The following is an 18065-nucleotide window of genomic DNA, read 5'->3' on the forward strand; positions in this document are numbered from 1 at the left end:
TTTAATTTAACTGAGAGAATGCCCGTCTATCCGATTTTGTTTTGCTCTGAACGTATGTTTACAAAATCTTTTCCAGCTATTTGTTTTTTTTCCTCATTCGCCGGCCGGTCGGAATCGGAACAAAACAAAACGGAAAACCGGTTCGTTGCCATCGGGGAACGTTGTGGAATGAGTGAAACGCCTTCCGTAAATGAAGATTGACTTTAGCACTATGAAAATGTATACTCTAACTTTTATTAAAATGTGCTACAATTTAAGAGTTTAAGGTTGAACGTTTTATTGAAATTGTATTTATTTAATGTATTAAAAAAAAACAAAAATAATATAATAACAGTACTCACCCCACAGCTTGGTAAATTCATAGCATACTTTCTGGCGTTAAGCTGGGATAATTTTTTGCATTTAAGGGTTCTAAAATTGGTAATATGGATAGATCTGTGAAAAAATTAAGCATTGATATTAAAACACAAATGTTATGTTAAAAGTAATGCTATTAGTCACCAAACATTTTTATTAAGTTTTAATTGCAGCATGCAATGTAATTTAAAATATGTGCTTAGCCATTCGTGTAGCATTTAAAATCCAACTTATTTAAATGATTTTCCATTAGGCTATGGCCACCTTTCGTTTAACCAGAAGTGTTACGGCTTACTACAAAACTCGCTCAGGCCTGACCAAAGAATCGAATAAAGCGCACCTCAATTTTAGCCCACGATCGACGAAATCTTGAAGTTTATTGCTATACCGATTAAAAAAGCCAAATGCAGAGACTAGCTAGCAGCAGCAACTATTGAAAATCACGATCACAGCTAAATATTGTGCAAAATTCATGACCAAAGTGTTGGGGCAATTCGGATTTCGCGTTTTGTATTTTGTTTTTGGTAACTGTATTGGTTGTAGCCAAACTCGTTTTCCGCCGTTTGCAATGACATAAGTAATTGCATTGATAAAGCCTGTGCCGAGTGTCAGAACGGCCAGTTCTTTTTATTTTTGGCCTCAATTGCTGCGCCTGCGCAGCAGCTTAAGCTTCTCAGCTTCTCATGGCTGTATGTAAACGAGTTCTGATGACGTAATTCGCATCGCGCAGTTCTGCGCCTTTGCCTTATGCAATATGCACGCAAATGAACATTGCCGAAAAAATTAATGGAAATATGTGCTTGTAAAAAATTGAGGAAAAAAATCGACGATTGCAACATCAACAAGAAGTTCTCGATTTAGCTCAGCCCACACAGCAGCTGCACAGTGGGCCATAAAGTATCAGACTAAGAAAAGTTCTCCACTTATATATATATTCAAATATATTCTATAAAGTATTTTTTTTTTGTTTGTAAAGACTAAAATTATTAATCTGAAAATCAGGTAATAGTTGCAAATAATTTTACAAAAAATTCATTTAAATTCACCGACTGCAGAGTGAACAAAAAAATGCTTGCATGGTGCAAAAAATAATGGAGAAAGATAATTAACAAAAACGTTGCATGCTTTATTGACACCCACTTGCTAAAAATATAATGTGTGTAAATAAGCACTTAAAAAAGAATAAACAGCAATTGCAACACCAGCAAAAAACTTTTTCTGCACAGTGGAAAGGTTATGTGATAAAAGGTATCTGCATTTGGCCAAATGCGAAGTGAACCTAGTGATTTGCACAGTGGGGCAAGTTCACATGTGCACGTTTTGCGATTACACGGCCATTCATATTTCAATTTGACTTTATGTGCTAATTAGCCCATTAAAATCGCAACGCCTCTAAGTGGCACGACCTTTTGGCCAACCAATTTGCTCCACTGTGCCGTCTCTGCCGACGTCGACGTCAACGGAGCAGCTGCCGCTCACCAAATGATTTCACTTATTCGCGATTGCATGCGCAGATTCGTGTTCAATTTGGTTCTAAGTCTCGACGCGTGTGCATGAAGGCAGTTCTTTGAGTTCTCGACTTTATCGCCATGGTGCTGCTGCGAGTGATCAAGTATCTAGTGGGTTAGTGAGAGTGTTTTGGCCAGGTGTTAAGCACGTTATTTCATCACTATCTTCCTTTGAAGGCTGCGTGGTCCGGGTCTGCAACGAGTTGTCCCAGAACATGAGTTCACTGAACAAAATGTTCAAGTACCATTTGCTGGAGGTTAGCTAGAGATCCCGGGATGTGGAGCTAAGCACCATTACTGATTAGATATAGTTTTTCTTCGCCTGTCGAACAAGTTCGTTGCTCAAGTCTTTCGTTATGTGATCCAATAAAACGTATTTCATCCACACAAACACAGCATTTATAACGGTCTCTGTTGTAGAATGGCAACTCTAACCTTGAGGCCACTTGCGCAACCCTGCACAGACAGAAAATTTATATGGCACTAGCAGTTTTTGAACTAGTTTTTCCCAACTACAAGCATTTTTTTTTGTGTGTAGCCAAAAGAAATCCACGAGCAAGCAGCATTCAATTTCAAGTTGATTTCGGGGGCTACTCACTCGATCGGAACCAAGTCGCTGTTCTAGAGAATCACACGCTAGAGCTAAATAGTGCTGAGCCTTGGATTTTCCCATCGAAAAGAAATCCCGGCCAGCGCGTTGAAAGTATCAACGACAAGGTCTCGTCATGACTGATTGTCCAAATAAGCCAATATTTACAATTAAAGCCGGCTAAACAATGCGCGAACAAGTTTGCACAGAAAAAGAAAATAAATGTGTAAATAAAACAAAGCGAAAAAAGGCATATTATTAGCATTTGTCCACTCGCGCCAGTCGTGTCGTCACACATAAGCGCCTTAAGAAATAAATTTCTCGAATTCAGTAGCGAAAAAATCCCCGACATCATTAGAGGGCTTGGTCGATAGAGACGTCATTCCTTTTACGCTCAACACCTCGGGTCCATTCATTAATATGATTAATTTCAGTTCTGGCCGCTCACAATGCTCACAACGTGTTATCCGTTGTGGTTTTATATCTTAATTATAAAGATGGGTCAAGTCCAATGGCCAGTTGGATCGCAGACGTCACTAGTGGAAGCGGTTTGGTAACAGATGCGTGATTTTATGACGTCTTAATTGGCGGTAACATTTTCCTATAAATACCCCTCTTAACTTTATATCCATATTCACACCTTTTTCATTCGTTAACAGTCGTGTGTGGCAAAAGAGTGAAAAGAGCGATTGAGGTAAACAGAAAGTATGAATTTATAACTTAATCGCTCGAACGTTAATCTTTATTTGAATTTGAGAAACGGAGACCTCTTTCCGTTCTTGTCAAAACGTTTCCACAAGATATCGTGTCCTAATTTTATCTGTATAAGAGAGAGTTTGTAAATGAGTTGTAAAAACGCGAATATTGGTGAAAATTTCCTTATTGTTTACTTTTTAAATGAATTATACCTCGAATGCGAAAAGTGTGAAAATCTCTAGCGGTGTAAGCCTGTTAAATAAATATGTTAAGTGTAATAAAAAGACTAATTGTGCACCACTGTTAAGTTAAATTATCAACAAAATATGGTAAATGTTTGCTTATCTTATTAAAAATGAAGCTTCGTGGAATAATTTAAAGAAAAACAAGAGTTTCAGCCGGGAAATCTAATTTTTGTTAAGGGTAAATATAATATTATGCAAAAAAGGATAACATTAAGTTTGGAAAAGGTAATTTTGGTTTGTTCCTGCGAATTAAAGATAATTTATAGTGGGATTCCAGTGGAATCTCCGACGGCGTTTTAAATGGTTAGTCGAAAGTTCAACCAAGAAATCCGTCGGTGTTATGAAATTTGGAGTGCTACTTGGTAAATTTGCTCTGATTTTATGAATAAGTTTTTAAGTCATCTTTTTTACATTGATGGATTTTATAAAACGGAAACTAAAGCGAAATTTTCATCCTGGTAAGTATTTTAACCATGGTTCTTCACAATAATCTGTTTTAAACCTTTAATTCGATTCGAAAGAGGTTTCTAAAACATCAAGGTTGAATTTTAATTTGTTTGGTTGAAAATTGTAAAGAATTTAGAGAAGCTTTCTGTAACATTCAATATATAACAGTTTTAAGCCAAATCCTTTATTTTAAAACTTTAACAATATTTAAACCTACAGCATGTGGCAAATGCAATCTCGATATTTGTCTGATAGACTAGGATATTTTCTATTGATCCCTTATGAAGGTCCTGCCAAAGTTGATGACACTGCTCACGAATCCCAGCATGGAGGTGATCATGGAATGGGCGTGCTTGGAGCTCTCCGTCGTTTCACCCTTGTCGCTTCTGCTGGGCCTTTTCACTTCTTTACGACTTCCCGACGGCGATTCTTCGGTGGCAAAAAGACGATCCAACCTGAGGATGGGTTTCTTGAACCATTCGCCACTGATCTCGTTGTTCCGTTCGTCATCCTCCCGGCTGAATCTATCGAATGGCAGGGCGTTGACTTGAAAGAAAATGCAGTTAGGCTTAAAATATTGTTATGAAACCATGATGATCCAGTGACTCACTTGTCTGCATGACTAGACATCCGATAAGGAAGAGCAAAACCATCTTGCTTTCTGAGGTCATTTCGATTGTACTTTTCGCACTAGCCGGAGATTGATAACTGACTGAATCGAATGCCAGAGAGTTCAGATTTTATAGACGCCAGCCGACGGCGGATGTCGCCCCACATTCTACGTGATAGAATGGAAAGTAACGATGCGCACGTTTCACCCAAGTAATTGCTTTATTTTACGCTTGTACATTTTGCCTAAGCTTAGAACTACATAGCCATAACCCTGAATACGACATAAAAAGTGCCACTCCACATAGAACCACAAATCAATTGTGGGCGTTGGGTGTCTCCAGCCTTTCAGATTTGCACTTCAAGGTTTTCGTTTAAACCGATCGAAGGCACTATCCAATTCTGCATCCGCATCTCGTTCATCAGGCACCGGAGGCCTTTGGCGATATCGATCCTCGAGTTCCTTACGTGTAAGTTGCGGACTCGGTGCTCCAGCACTCCAACCGATCACTGCAAAAATTCGGACACGGTAATTGCATTTGATGTATAACGTTTTTAGTTAATAACACTAACCGCAGATAACTAGCAGACATATCAGATAGAACTTAAGCGACGCGCTTCTCATGTCTGTGCTGGGATTGATTCGATTGATGGGCATTCACTGACAAGCAAAATTCGGTTGGGTCCACTTTTTATATATGCACGTGAGCCAGTCTGGAGCTCTTCGCTGATTGGCGTTCAAGGAGGAGGCCAATGGGCAGTGGCGCCGCGGCGGGAGATTATGCAAAGCACCCGTCGAAGACCCAAAAATAACGCAAAAAAAACTCAAAGATAAAAAAAGATCACAAAAAATCCGAATTAAGATTCGTATAAAAGGCTCGAGGCGTCGTTCTGTCTCACTGAGTGGGAAAAAACGCTGCTGGGGATCGGTTATCTCCTACCGGTCTTTGACGTAGTCAACGTCGCCCGGCACGTGAATGGCCCGTTGCGCGTTGATTGATTGTTTATTGAAATGCTACCTAATGAACTTACACGTATATGTCGTCGGCGATTAGCCAAGTCGTCACTCAATCTTCCTGGTGGCCAAAGATGAGCGTCCTGAGTTCGAAGATCGTTCACTTTGGTCTAGGCTTGCAGAATGTATACTGATATTTATACCCACAATTTCTCTTATTTATACGTTTTTTACTTTGCCCTTTTCCGGTTGTTGAAATTAAACCAAAACATTTCAATCATGCGGCACTAATTTCATATTATGTAAAAATACTCTAGGAATAAGGAAAAATTTAATATTGAAAAAAGATAAATTCTGTTATATAAGCGTAATAATGCACCACTTTTAGCACTTTCAATTATAATTAATTCTCATTCCCGAAGAAAATGGTCCAGCGTTCGTATGTGGGTGAAATTTCACAGAGATACGATTCCATTGAGCAATATTCCTCATTAAAGTCGGTGAAATCTGTAATAAAATAATTGAATAATATGCGAGATTAAAGTTTAGCATTTGAACTTACTTTTCCCTTCAACGCAAAATGCTATATCCAAATGACACTTGGTTGGAAATTTTCGTATACAACCCATTTCTTCATCCAATCCGCAAATGGAACTTGTCTCATTCACCTGACCGCAATTTGATTCCACTTGGCATGGTTTTGGAGGAATATTCGCTCCAAGGGAACACGCTGTTTTTAGGAAGGACATCTTTGTAAAGTCACTACTATAAATTGAAAGATCTCACCCAGAAATATTACGAAAATGCCAACTGCGTTCATTTTGAAAGACTTAAACCTTTCGCTATGAAATGAAAAATCGCAATGCGGCAACTAATTAAGATCGGCGTGAAAAAAAATAAACGGTTAGGCTTACTATTCTATCTTATCACAAATTTAAACAACGATGAACGAATTTTGCCATATTAAGAGATAAGATAAAACACAAGCACCGTAAATTGAATTAAGGTACCGATACATGTCACTATAATTTGTGATAAAGATTGATCCCACCTCAAACTTTTGTTTTGCCATGCTGCAGAAGTGAAAAAAAATTTAAGATAAGTCTTTATCTTTTATGTTCATTTTATTTAACAACTATTTTGCTTATGGCCAAATTAGATTGGTTGTTGTCCCAACTAACAGCTAAGAAAAATTCATTGCATACTTTTGTGCCTCATTGTGGTTCTAGAAAAATGTTTTCCAACTTAATTTTAATGATTTCTTCTCGTCTTTCCGTAGTCTTTTCAAGAGGCTTTCGTCTGACAGCGATAGAGCTTGGAATAAATGCCATTCTTGGCCAGAAGTTGCGAGTGAGTTCCCTGCTCCACTATCTTTCCGGCTTGAATTACACAAATCACATTGGCATTTTGGATGGTAGACAGGCGATGAGCGATTACAATACATGTTCGTCCTGAACATGCCGAGTCCAAAGCTTGTTGAACCACCTGAAAGTGGGATAATAATATTTAATGAAAACTGTAGTAATTTAAACTACAGTTTACTTACCCTTTCACTTTGGAAGTCCAGCGCAGATGTGGCTTCATCCAGCAAAAGGATCTTGGGATTCCTTACCATCGCTCGAGCAATTGCAATTCTTTGCTTTTGCCCACCGGATAATTGCGTGCCCTTGGAACCCAAAACCGTGTCATACTGAGCAGGCAGGGACATAATGAACTCGTGAGCATTGGCCATTTTGGCCGCCTCAATTATCTGCTGCATGGGCACCTGTCGCGAGGTGTCTCCATAGCCAATATTATCGGCGATGGACTTCTCGAAAAGTGAAGGTTCCTGGGACACAATGCCCAGGCGACGACGCAGAGTTTTAAGGTCCATGTCGTGATGGATGCTCTCTTGATCTATGAGCTGAGAAGGAAAGAAAAGTTAAATCTAATATAGTGGCTGATCTGCTTTCAAAAACTACTACTTACAATCTTGCCCTCATCGGGATCATAGTACCGCATCAATAGCTGCACGCATGTGGATTTTCCCGATCCCGAAGCACCCACCAGGGCAACCGTCTGACCCTGATTAATATCCAGATTGAAGTTCTGCAGGACTTTAATGTGGGGTCTTGAGGGATAGGAAAAGTTGAGACCACGATAGCTGACTCCTTGCTGTACGACATTCGTCTTGTAAGCCGTTCCATTGCCATTCTGTTGGATCTCGAAGGATTCTGGTGATTGGATCTGTGGCTTGCGATCAATGATCTCATACATCCGATTTGCGGAAAGGAGAGCTGCATTGAAGGCGGGAGTGAAGGCCAGAGATTGGGCCAGAATAAATAGACCATACAGCATCGTGTTGGATATTCTGAAAAATTAAATATTTAACAGATTATTTAGGCTGGCTTTTCGCGATAACCCACTTCATAATCGTCTCAAATTTGATTTTGCCATCAGCACACATGTGTCCGCCATATGTCAAGGTCACTGCGTAGCCGAAGAACATAAGGGATTTGCCTAGGGAATTGACCAGTCCTCGCCATTTCAGTCGACTGAGGATCTGCTGCCGATACCGCTCCACCTCCTTGTCATATATCTTTATCAGTTCCTCCTCTCGTCGAAGTCCAGCTACTGTCCGAATTTGGGTAATAGTTTCGGTGGCAATGCGACTGGTTTCCTCCAGTACCTCCTTCTCCTTCAACGCCGACTTCTCCCCAAATCGCGCCTCGAACACAATGGATGCTATCATAAAGGGTGAGGTGCTCAGGCATATTAAGGCCAATTCCCAGGAGTAGGGAAAGGCAATCGCAATACTGCAGATAAAGTTGGTGAACGCCTGGATGATGTTGCTCAGCGGAAAACCAATGGCTCCTTGAACACTGGCCGCATCGCCGGATAGTCGGGCAGAAAGGGCTCCAATGCTGTTCTCCTTGCGATCGAACCATCCCATCTCCTGGTTCATGATGCATTTAAAGGTCTTGGAGCTAATCACAAATAAACATGAAATTAAATCCTATAGGAGGGAATACCTTTACTAACTCACCGCATTCGCGTAGTAAGCCAGACTCCAGCCAGATTAAAGAAAAATGTCTGGATGTAACAGACTATGCCAGCTGCAATTCCAATCACCAGCGAGATGATGGCCATGGACGCACTTTGCTCGAGTACTTCCTCGTCCGTTGGTTTGGCCAACGATCCGTATAGCTCCGCTAGAACTACGGAAAACACCGGCATGGTGACTCCATAAAGCCCAGCACAAATCGCGCCAATAATGAGGAAACTCCACTCGGGTCGAGCCCAACCCAAAATGCGAAAGAAGGTGCTGATAAAATTTGCGGATGGAACTCCCGGGTCATCTATTTCCTGATTTAAAGTTATATTGGCCAGACCATTTAGGTTCTTCATCTGAAACTCCGCATTCTTCTCCAGCGACACAATGGAGTTTCGTGTGCCCAGTTGATAAGGTTCAACTTCATAGGACAGTTTTCTCTCCTTGATCTCGGCCACTTCTTCAAGTTCATTTAGCAGCTCCTCGGCGGAATCATCATAGGAATGCACGGTGACCATTTTGTGATAGAATCCCTCCAGCTTCATCAACTCCTCGTGGGTGCCTTGTTCTACAGCTTTGCCATTTTCAATATAAACAATACGATGGGCGTGCCTGATGGCCGAAAGTCGATGGGAAACCACCAAGGTGGTTCTACCCTTGCAGGCCTTGTCCAGTGCCGCCTGTACCAACTTCTCGGAATGGTAATCCAAGGCGGAGGTGGCCTCATCCAAAAGCAGGATTTTGGGCTGCTGAATCAGAGCTCTGGCGATGGCAATACGCTGACGCTGACCACCAGAAAGCTGAACGCCCTTCTCACTGATGTCCGTATCATAACCCTTAAAGTTGATTGAATTTTTTTAGTACTTTCTTAAAAACGGAGCACTTAAAACTTACCTTATGTAAAGCTATGATAAAATCATGAGCATTGGCAGCTTTAGCTGCGTCTTCGACTTCCTTTTGTGTGGCTTCTGGCTTTCCATGCCGGATATTTTCCCCTATTGTTCCTTGAAACAGAACTGGTTCCTGACCCACTACGGCAATGTTTGAACGGAGCCACTTGATGTTGTACTTCCGTACATCCTCACCATCCAATAGAACTTGGCCAAAAACGGGATCATAGAAGCGTTGCAACAGCTGTATGCACGTGGACTTGCCACATCCTGAAGGACCCACCAGGGCCACCGTTTGGCCTTCCTCGACGACTACATTCAAACCTCGAAGGACAATGACATCTTCTCTGGCAGGATAGCGGAAGAATACTTCTCGGAATTCGACGGCGCCTTTTAGGCCATAGTTCAGGATTTTCCCAGCCTTGGAAAGGGGATCAATCAAGGATGTGCGATCTATCACATCTAATATCGCGGAAGCCGATCCTCGTGCCATGGCGAATGTCTCCAAAAACGGTGAGGTTCGGGATATTTGATTGGCACTCACGATTATACCCGATATCACAATCATCACAACCGCCGGTGTATATTCCCTCTCGTCAATGGGTATGCTGGGATCGCGGTAGTAGAGGATCAAGTTAGCTCCGTACCAGAAAGATCCCGCTCCTGTGATAAACAACATGGCTTTCATCACCGTGTCACTTAGTCCGGAGAAGGCTCCTTTCCATTTTCCCGCCTTGAGAGCGGGTTTTAATAGACTATCATAGCGCAAGGACTCGCTTCGTTCTCCACCAAATGCCACCACAGTCCTAATGGCTCCAATTACTTCTTCAACTACAGAACTGGCTCGCACATAGGAACTTTGCTCCTGGCCAGTCAGTTTACCTTGGTACTGCAAATAGATTATTAAATAGATTAGCATAAACAATTATAAGGAAATAATTATCAAGCAATGGTACCCAATATGTGTATATATGTTTATATTTGTTTCCTAACTCATTCATGCGTGAGAGAGAAAAGAAACTTGTTCTATTTTGAATGATCTATTTTCGGACAAGCCAAAATAATTGCCAAGTTCACCAGAAGCTTTTGAGCACAAATATCTGGTTCTAGAAAACGTATTCTCTTGAAGATTGGTTAAATCAAAGTTTGTTTTACTTACATGGGCCACTGCTGAGTTGACTACCAGTGTTAGGGGTATATAAAACACTATTGCCAGAGCTAATTTCCATCCGTAGATAAAGGAGAGAACTACACTGATAATGACATCACACATGATCTCCACATAGTGACCTAAGTTTTCAGCTATGCCACTGCGTATTTTCTCCATGTTGCTAAATAGAAAGCGGGTTAATAATAATAATTAATATAGCTATTTAATTTTACTCACTCAGTAATGCGGACGGCAAAGTTTTGATCCTTGGCCATGTCATGCCATCCGATTTCCTGTCTCAAAGTGGCCTTGAAGAATTCCCTTCGCATGCGGACTGTGAGTTTCAGAGCCAATCGATTGAAGGCATCCACGTAGTAGACTCCGGAGAAGAGCATTAGTAGAGTATTCAGGGTCATAAGTATCCCGAAAGATACGCTGTCCTTTCGCAGCTCCTGCATATTCTCCTCGTAAGAGGCATTTGTGCTGAAGAAATATTAAATAAATAATTATACATTTAGCAATTAATTAAATGAATGAGTTTTAACAGCTCGCCAAATAAAATTTTCATTGCTAAAGAAATCCTACTACATCATTACTTTTCAGAGAATTTGGCTTACAGCAACGTCCTTGAGTTTTTGGCATTGTTTCAGAGACCTTTCTGTTTTACTTAAAAGGTTTTTATTTAAATCACTGCAAAAAAGCTTTTCGCGGACCGTAAATCGTAAAACACGTCCGTTTGCTTTGAAAGTGAGCGAAGAATTGATTCATTCTTTTAAAATCTAAATATAAATGCATGCATGCTCCAAATGAAACAGTCATGATCTCAACAAACATTTTTTAAATTATTTTATGTTAGGCTAGAAAATTTGGCATACCATAGCGTAATGAAATTAATTAACCTTTAGCATTTAGATGAAGTAATAATTTGCCGAAATGCGTTAAATGACAATATATTTATTGCTAAACATAAACTTACAGTATCTTTCCGCCACCGAAGAGGGACAATCCGATGGTGACCGAACTGGTTCCCTGACCCAGAGTTCTTTCGATGAACATGGCCACCAGTTCGCTGTACACCACGATGGCAATGGGAAAGACGAGGGATTGGAGGAATGCCGCTACGAAACCCGACAGGAGCAGGAGATAATCCCATCCAGCGATATATCGAAAGAGCTCTGTGTAGCTGACCATGGGCTGGGCCTTCTCCTTGGTCTTCTTCTTCTTCTGGGCCGCCGGCGTGGCCTCATCCCCATCCGCAGCAGGAACATCTTCGCGCGTCTCCGTCATTGTCATCACTGCGAACTATCGCCTATACACCAAACTCATTGACCGGCGGGGTCAATTAATAGTTAAGAACGCGAGCGTGCAGGGCGAAACCAAAAATCGAAACGCCCGCAGTTCCACTGGGTCCAGTGGCCCTCCGCCCCCACGGAATGGATATGTGTATGTACGGAGATGGTCTCGAATGGGTTCTTGGCTCTGGGTAATTAACTCCGTCTCTGACGGAGATTGTCGTGCTACGCCAGATGCACTGCCGATGAGGCTGATCTGCCTGGGATCGTGTTTAGCTTTAATTGTTTTGCATTCCGCGTTTCCACAAACACAAAATCGTTGGCTACAACAGCCAGCTTTTTTCTTTCTTTCTTTCTTGCGATGCTATTGCTATCCGGAGCAGAATGTTCCACGTCTGTTCCGTTGGGACTGTAGAAAGCGACTGACGGTTCTGGCGGCTATGGCGTCAGTTTTCGACAAATTCGGTTTCTATTAGAGAAGCGAACCCCTTATGGTCTTTTTTATTAATATCAATTGAATTGATTTTTCTCAAGGTTCATGATGACTGGTGGAAAATCGTAGACCATCTTACCTCTTGGCAAGGTGTGCACCCATCTATCGCGGAAATGGGTCAACCGCGTACTGAAATCTGGCGTAATTTGCATTCCAGGCAGTTAAACTTATGATCTTCCCCGTTTAATTGCGAACTGTTATCATTTCACAATGGCAAATCAAGTTTGCATGCCATTGACCATGAATATAAACAACAGTCGTGTGGGTGGTTGGCGTTATAGACATGCCGCAAAGATTGCACTCTTATCAGTTAGATAAGTTTGATGGTGGATCTTACAACTTATACCCCTAATAATTATACTCTTTGCAAACAGAGTTACCTAAAAAGCATCTCCGCCCATTATTTCGCAGCCGTAATTATAAACAAGTATTTAATGGATAAAAAGTTGTGTAAAAGTTTATTTAGTTTTTGGTGGCAAGTGTATTTTGGCTTTTGGTGAGATTTATATAAATGTTTAGATAATATTCAATGATCCTTTTGGGTCTTGTGTAGCTTGGCGTAAATGCCGCCCTGTGAAATCAACTGCATGTGGTTGCCCTGTTCCACCACCTGACCATTTTGGATCACACAGATCACATCGGCATTCTGGACAGTTGACAATCGATGGGCTATGACAATACAGGTTCGTCCCGAGCAGGCGGTATCCAAGGCCTGTTGGACCAACTGTTCGCTTTGCAAGTCCAACGCTGAGGTGGCTTCGTCGAGTAGCAGGATCTTGGGATTCCTCACCAGCGCCCTGGCAATGGCGATTCGCTGTTTCTGTCCACCAGATAGCTGAGTACCTCTGGCTCCCATCCGGGTATCATAGCCATTGGGTAGGGAAATGATAAAACTATGAGCATTGGCACTTTTGGCTGCGGCAATAATCTCCACCATGGAAACCGATCGCCGATTGTCACCATAGGCTATATTCTCCGCTATAGAGCGCTCGAAAAGAGTGGGCTCTTGCGAGACTATGCCCAATTTGGTCCTTACTCCATCGAGGGTCAGATCGTGTTGGATATCATCGTGATCTATGTGCTGAATGAGGAGTGGATTAGGTTTGATATGCACAGCGGCAATATTAGTTTAATGACTTACAATAGTGCCCTCATCGGGATCATAGTAGCGCTGGAGTAGCTGTACGCAAGTTGATTTTCCACACCCGGAATGACCCACCAAGGCCACCGTTTGACCCTTGAGCACCTCAAGATCCAAACCATTTAGAATCTTTGCATCAGGTCGTGTTGGGTATCGGAATTGAATACCGCGATAGCGCACACCCTCGAAAAGATTCAATTGCTTGGCGAGAGTATTTTTAATGGTTCCCATGGGTGACTGAATCTTTGGTTTGCGATCCAGTATCTGGAAGAGGCGATGACCCGCGATCAGAGCGGCGGAAAAGGCGGGCGTAAAGGCCAGAGATTGAGCAAGCATCATGGATCCATACAGCAATGTTTCCGATACCCTACAAATATTATTTAAAATGGTTAATTGCTACTAGATTGAATTCTATATGACTTCCATACTTGATAATATCTTGGAATGGCAGCTGACCCTCGGACACCAAAACACCTCCGTAGCAAAGCGCCACTGCATATGCGAAGAAAGCTGATGCCTGCATGGTGGAGTTGAGGACTCCTCGCCATCTAAGCTTCTGGCGGATGAGCACCTCCACCCGCTGGATCTCCTCCGTGTACTCCCGGATAACATCCGCCTCCCTTCGCAGGCCGGCAACAGTGCGTATGTTGGTTATGGATTCGGTGGCAATGCGACAGGCTTCCTCTATCACCTGCTTTTCCCTCACTACAGCATTAGACATCATCCTGAAATAATCATAGTGGTAAAAAACTAGAAGTAGTAACTATGATATTACAACTCACTTGGCTTCCAGGATTACAGAACCCACTATAATGGGACAATTGGCCAAACATAAAAGGGCTAACTTCCAGTTGTAGTACATGGCTACGCTGACACTTGAAATGAAGTTGGACAACGCCTGGATCATGCCACTCAAGGGATATCCTATGGCTCCTTGGATACCAACTGCCTCGCCGGATAAGCGCGCGGATAGAGCTCCCACCGAGTTATTCTCGTCGTCGAACCATCCAACTTCCTGACTCACCATCGCATTGAAGGTCATGGCTCTCATCCTGGTGGTAAGCCAAATGCCCGCGTAGTTAAACAAATAGGTCTGAAGGAAGCAAACCAATCCGGTCAAGAATGCCAGGCCCAAGCAGGCCCAGGAAAGAACAGCCGTACGACGCAGTGCGTCCTCCGGATCCTTTTCGGCCAAAGCTGCATAGAATTCTCCAAAGATCACTGCGAATGCTGGATACAAGAATCCCACTGCTACAGCACTTATGGTTCCAAGGATCAGGTAGCACCATTCCGGTTTGGCAAGCTGAAGGATTCTAGAGAAAGTGCGGAAGAAGTTCGGTTTCTCGGGCGGAGCTTCAGCTGACTGAGCATTTGTATCCTTGATGAGTGCCTTTATTATAGGTTCCTCAAACTGGACACTGTTCTTTTGACCTTTCTCGAAGTTTAATGGACTCGTCTCAAAGGATTTCTCAAACAGAGCCAGGCTTTTTCCTACGAAATATTTAAAATGTAATTCAAGACGAATTTTTTACTTATGCAAGGATTGTTTACGTTTTGTGTCCTCAATGCTTTCCTCTTTTTCTACCTCATCGGGCATGTTGATATCGCCGGCACGAACCATGTTGTAGTATGCACCCTCCAGCGCCATTAAATCATCATGGGAACCCTCCTCCAAAACCTTACCATCATGAATAAAGACTATCTTATCTGCACCCCGAATAGCTGACAATCGGTGAGAGACCACAATGGTTGTACGACCTTTACTGGCCAAGTCCAAGGCCTGTTGAACCTGTTTCTCGGATTGGTAATCCAGTGCAGAGGTGGCTTCATCCAGCAGCAGGATCTTTGGATTCTGGATTAGTGCTCGAGCGATGGCTATGCGTTGTTTCTGACCTCCGGAAAGCTGGGATCCCCGCTCTCCAATCATACTACGATAGCTCTACAAATTTGAAATGGGGAATTACTTTTTTTTTGCTTAGAGATATTTTGTATCTAATCTTGTATCTAACCTCTGGCAGATTGGTAATGAATTCATGTGCTCCCGCCTGAGTGGCAGCTGCTTCGATCTCTTTTTGTGTGGCTCCTGGCTTACCATAGCTAATGTTTTGTGCTGTCAAAGAAATATTATTATAAGCTTTATAATTTGAAGTTTCTATGTACATACCTATTGTGCCCAAAAACAGCACTGGTTCCTGTCCCACTACAGCAATATTCGACCTCAACCATTGGATATTGTACTTTCTTATGTCCAAATCATCCAAAAGAACTGATCCAAAGACAGGATCGTAGAATCTCTGGAGCAATTGCACACATGTGGACTTTCCACAGCCAGAAGAGCCAACCAAGGCCACTGTTTGACCAGCTCTAATCCTAATGTTTAGGCCCCTGTGTACAATCACCTCCGGACGGGAGGGATATCGAAAGAAGACATCCTGGAACTCCACATCACCACGTAGGCCGTAGTTCAAGAGTTTGCCATCTGTGGACAGGGGATCGATCTTGGATGTCAGATCGATGACCTTGAACAGGTTTGTGGCACAGCCGCGTGCGGTGGCAAAAGACTCCAGGAATGGTGCCGTTCTGGCTATGTTGTCCGCACCCACAATGATACCAAAGAAGGCCTAGAAATACGGCCAACTATAATATGTGTGCAATAATATTATTCACTTATATAGCTTACAATCATCAAAATAGCAGGTGTATACTCCTTGTTTTCCACATTTCGATCATCGATAATGAGATTGACACCATACCAAAAGGCTCCGGCGCAGGACAGATACAACATGGACTTCAAAACTGCATCACTGAGCCCCGAGAAGGCTCCTTTCCATTGACTTGCCTTTCGAGCTGGGACCAAGAAATTCTCATAGCGCTGCACCTCGGATTTTTCTCCACCAAACGAGACCACAGTGCGTATGGAACTCAGAATTTCCTCTGCCAAATTTCCAGCTCCCGCATAGGATTCCTGTTCTCGGGCAGTCAGTTTGCCTTGGAACTGAAAAATCATAAGAATAATTTATGAATACTTCAAGACACATCATAAGGCCTAAAAGGATTCTATTTTTCTTACCTTAGCTACGTAGTAATTTAATAAGATAACCAGAGGTATATAAGAGCTCACAGCTAAGGTGAGTTTCCAGCCGTAGCTAAATGAAATGGCCACAGTTATGATAAATCCAACAACAAGGTATACAAAGTGACCAACTTTCTCTGAGATGCCATCTCGAATCTTTTCCACGTCGCTGAAAAGAAGATTTAGATAGTATCTTCGCCGTATCCTTCTTAAATACTTACTCCACCATGCTCTGGGTAAAGTTCTGCTTGCTGGCCAGATCGTGCCAGCCGATGTCCTGTCGAATCACGGATGAAAACAGCTTTATTCGCATCCTTGTGACCTGACGCAGCGCCACCATATTGAAGACATCCACAGAGAAAACTCCTGAGATGAACATCACTACGGATGCAATGGTCAGGAGTATGCCATACGATATGGAATCATCGTATAAAGCTTCGTTGTTTTCCTCCCGAGAGGCATTTGTTCTGGAAGTTTATTAAATAAATAAATAAGTAAGATTAAATATAACATAATTTAATAACCCTATATCTTAAAAATTAAATCGAAAATACTTTTTCAGCACATTTTTCAAGAAGCTTTTATGTAATGGCGTAATTGATAATAAATCAATTGATCAATAAACTTTTTGTTTGGCCCACCCTGCGTATGAGTGATACATGATTTTTAAAACATTTTCCATCTTCTACCTTTTTCTTCCTCAAACTCAAGTATCTTATTGACTTTTAAGAATACTTACAGGGTTTTACCACCTCCGAAAAGTGGCAGGGCATGGACATTTGAGCTGGTGCCAAACTGCATGGCCCGGTCCACCAACATGGACGTGAACTCACTGTAGATAATGACCACGGCAGGAAGGGTCAGCGCCTTGATGCAGCACATTATGAAGCCGAAGAACAGCCAGCCGATCTCCCCGTATGTGGAGAATCGAAAAAGTTTCAGGAAAGCAATTGGCTCCGTGGGCTCCAAACCCTCCGCCGTGGGCGCCTCCTCCTGGGACTTGCCCTCGCTGGTCGAGGTGGACGCCTCATCTCGCTCCATGGTGATGTTTAGTCGGCACTGACGAAATGACAATTAAACGGGCTTTATTATACAATGCGCCATCGATCCGTGGTCAAGATTTCTTCACTCAAAGCGGCCACAAGTTCGAACCAGACCAGACAAAAGGTTAATTCAATTAAGTAACACTCTGTGTCCGCATGCAAGTTTGTTTCTTTGGCCACATAGTTGTGATTGACCCGCGAGGTTAACGAGTAATAGAACATATATTATTGGACACATTCCTTCACAAATTGAAGAGCAACTATTTAGATTCTTCCTCTGCAGTCTGAAATCTGTTCTATTCACTGGATATTCTTTGCGGTATATTCACCTTTTAATTGCCACTTTTTGATAGATCCTTCAATTGTTCGCACTTGCTACGGATAGAAGATTGTCTGCAGATTGTAACCGCTTGAGCGCCCAAGCGCGACTGACTTCCCATCTTCCATGAGCATCCATTTAAATTTGCTGCGTACATATATCGCACCGTTCGGGTTCAAATTCTAATTGATCTTTCTCTTGGGGTAAGTTCGAAGAGTCTTGATTGA

General features: G+C 42.3%; 7 protein-coding genes across 8 annotated transcripts in view; 2 read left to right on the top strand and 5 right to left on the bottom strand.

The window, feature by feature from the left end:
- LOC6737001 (transportin-1) overlaps positions 1-8211 on the top strand; it is a 26497-nt gene extending 18286 nt beyond the window's left edge. Inside the window, exons 8-9 of the mRNA XM_044922812.1 lie at positions 5335-5339; positions 8178-8211. Coding sequence (XP_044778747.1) covers positions 5335-5339; positions 8178-8211 — 39 coding nt within the window. The remainder of the gene's footprint in view (positions 1-5334; positions 5340-8177) is intronic.
- On the top strand, positions 1870-2280 carry LOC120284791. Its single transcript, XM_039293767.2, has 2 exons — positions 1870-1980; positions 2043-2280. The coding sequence occupies exons 1-2, from the start codon at positions 1947-1949 to the stop codon at positions 2129-2131; spliced, it is 123 nt and encodes a 40-aa protein (XP_039149701.1). The 5' UTR covers positions 1870-1946; the 3' UTR covers positions 2132-2280.
- On the bottom strand, positions 4005-4579 carry LOC6737003. Its single transcript, XM_002083814.3, has 2 exons — positions 4453-4579; positions 4005-4388 (listed from the first exon to the last, which is right to left on the bottom strand). The coding sequence occupies exons 1-2, from the start codon at positions 4511-4513 to the stop codon at positions 4111-4113; spliced, it is 339 nt and encodes a 112-aa protein (XP_002083850.1). The 5' UTR covers positions 4514-4579; the 3' UTR covers positions 4005-4110.
- On the bottom strand, positions 4655-5619 carry LOC6737004. 2 transcript variants are annotated; one of them, XM_016170112.3, is made up of 3 exons: positions 5484-5619; positions 5025-5178; positions 4655-4961 (listed from the first exon to the last, which is right to left on the bottom strand). In XM_016170112.3, exons 2-3 carry the CDS (start codon positions 5107-5109, stop codon positions 4813-4815), a joined length of 234 nt encoding a protein of 77 aa, XP_016030630.1. In that variant the 5' UTR covers positions 5110-5178; positions 5484-5619; the 3' UTR covers positions 4655-4812. The 2 variants fall into 2 exon arrangements, with proteins under 2 accessions (XP_016030630.1, XP_039150337.1); XM_039294403.2 differs by having other exon boundaries at positions 5025-5275; positions 5484-5593.
- On the bottom strand, positions 5756-6298 carry LOC27207640. Its single transcript, XM_039294401.2, has 3 exons — positions 6193-6298; positions 5969-6136; positions 5756-5913 (listed from the first exon to the last, which is right to left on the bottom strand). Exons 1-3 carry the CDS (start codon positions 6224-6226, stop codon positions 5810-5812), a joined length of 306 nt encoding a protein of 101 aa, XP_039150335.1. The 5' UTR covers positions 6227-6298; the 3' UTR covers positions 5756-5809.
- On the bottom strand, positions 6512-12207 carry LOC6737005 (multidrug resistance protein homolog 65). The gene is made up of 9 exons (XM_002083816.4): positions 11454-12207; positions 10715-10960; positions 10487-10658; positions 9332-10216; positions 8432-9273; positions 7812-8372; positions 7375-7756; positions 6953-7309; positions 6512-6891 (listed from the first exon to the last, which is right to left on the bottom strand). The coding sequence occupies exons 1-9, from the start codon at positions 11768-11770 to the stop codon at positions 6691-6693; spliced, it is 3963 nt and encodes a 1320-aa protein (XP_002083852.2). The 5' UTR covers positions 11771-12207; the 3' UTR covers positions 6512-6690.
- A 485-nt stretch (positions 12208-12692) lies between these two features.
- LOC6737006 (multidrug resistance protein homolog 65) lies at positions 12693-17972 on the bottom strand. The gene is made up of 12 exons (XM_016170111.2): positions 17849-17972; positions 17216-17535; positions 16698-16943; positions 16474-16645; positions 16084-16398; positions 15568-16024; positions 15413-15513; positions 14955-15342; positions 14186-14894; positions 13832-14128; positions 13404-13770; positions 12693-13343 (listed from the first exon to the last, which is right to left on the bottom strand). The coding sequence occupies exons 2-12, from the start codon at positions 17515-17517 to the stop codon at positions 12789-12791; spliced, it is 3909 nt and encodes a 1302-aa protein (XP_016030631.1). The 5' UTR covers positions 17518-17535; positions 17849-17972; the 3' UTR covers positions 12693-12788.
- Positions 17973-18065: the final 93 nt, after the last annotated feature.

Source organism: Drosophila simulans, chromosome 3L, assembly GCF_016746395.2.
Source record: "Drosophila simulans strain w501 chromosome 3L, Prin_Dsim_3.1, whole genome shotgun sequence".
In the NCBI taxonomy this organism is placed as follows: domain Eukaryota; kingdom Metazoa; phylum Arthropoda; class Insecta; order Diptera; family Drosophilidae; genus Drosophila; species Drosophila simulans.

Bases quoted from the DNA above. Each gene is read 5' to 3' on its own strand.
- LOC120284791 (XM_039293767.2), top strand. From the start codon at position 1,947: ATGGTGCTGCTGCGAGTGATCAAGTATCTAGTGG. The intron at 1,981-2,042 runs GTTAGTGAGAGT...CTTCCTTTGAAG, and splicing joins AGTGATCAAGTATCTAGTGG to GCTGCGTGGTCCGGGTCTGC.
- LOC6737003 (XM_002083814.3), bottom strand. From the start codon at position 4,513: ATGACCTCAGAAAGCAAGATGGTTTTGCTCTTCCTTATCGGATGTCTA. The intron at 4,389-4,452 runs GTGAGTCACTGG...TTTTCTTTCAAG, and splicing joins ATGTCTAGTCATGCAGACAA to TCAACGCCCTGCCATTCGAT.
- LOC6737004 (XM_016170112.3), bottom strand. From the start codon at position 5,109: ATGCCCATCAATCGAATCAATCCCAGCACAGACATGAGAAGCGCGTCG. The intron at 4,962-5,024 runs GTTAGTGTTATT...GAATTTTTGCAG, and splicing joins ATGTCTGCTAGTTATCTGCG to TGATCGGTTGGAGTGCTGGA.
- LOC27207640 (XM_039294401.2), bottom strand. From the start codon at position 6,226: ATGAACGCAGTTGGCATTTTCGTAATATTTCTGG. The intron at 6,137-6,192 runs GTGAGATCTTTC...TCCTAAAAACAG, and splicing joins CATTTTCGTAATATTTCTGG to CGTGTTCCCTTGGAGCGAAT. The intron at 5,914-5,968 runs GTAAGTTCAAAT...ATTTTATTACAG, and splicing joins ATTTTGCGTTGAAGGGAAAA to ATTTCACCGACTTTAATGAG.
- LOC6737005 (XM_002083816.4), bottom strand. From the start codon at position 11,770: ATGACAATGACGGAGACGCGCGAAGATGTTCCTGCTGCGGATGGGGAT. The intron at 10,659-10,714 runs GTGAGTAAAATT...CTTTCTATTTAG, and splicing joins TTTGCCGTCCGCATTACTGA to CAACATGGAGAAAATACGCA. The intron at 8,373-8,431 runs GTGAGTTAGTAA...ATTTGTGATTAG, and splicing joins TGGCTTACTACGCGAATGCG to CTCCAAGACCTTTAAATGCA.
- LOC6737006 (XM_016170111.2), bottom strand. From the start codon at position 17,517: ATGGAGCGAGATGAGGCGTCCACCTCGACCAGCGAGGGCAAGTCCCAG. The intron at 15,343-15,412 runs GTTAGATACAAG...TCAAATTTGTAG, and splicing joins TCATTACCAATCTGCCAGAG to AGCTATCGTAGTATGATTGG. The intron at 13,771-13,831 runs GTATGGAAGTCA...TAATATTTGTAG, and splicing joins CCATTCCAAGATATTATCAA to GGTATCGGAAACATTGCTGT.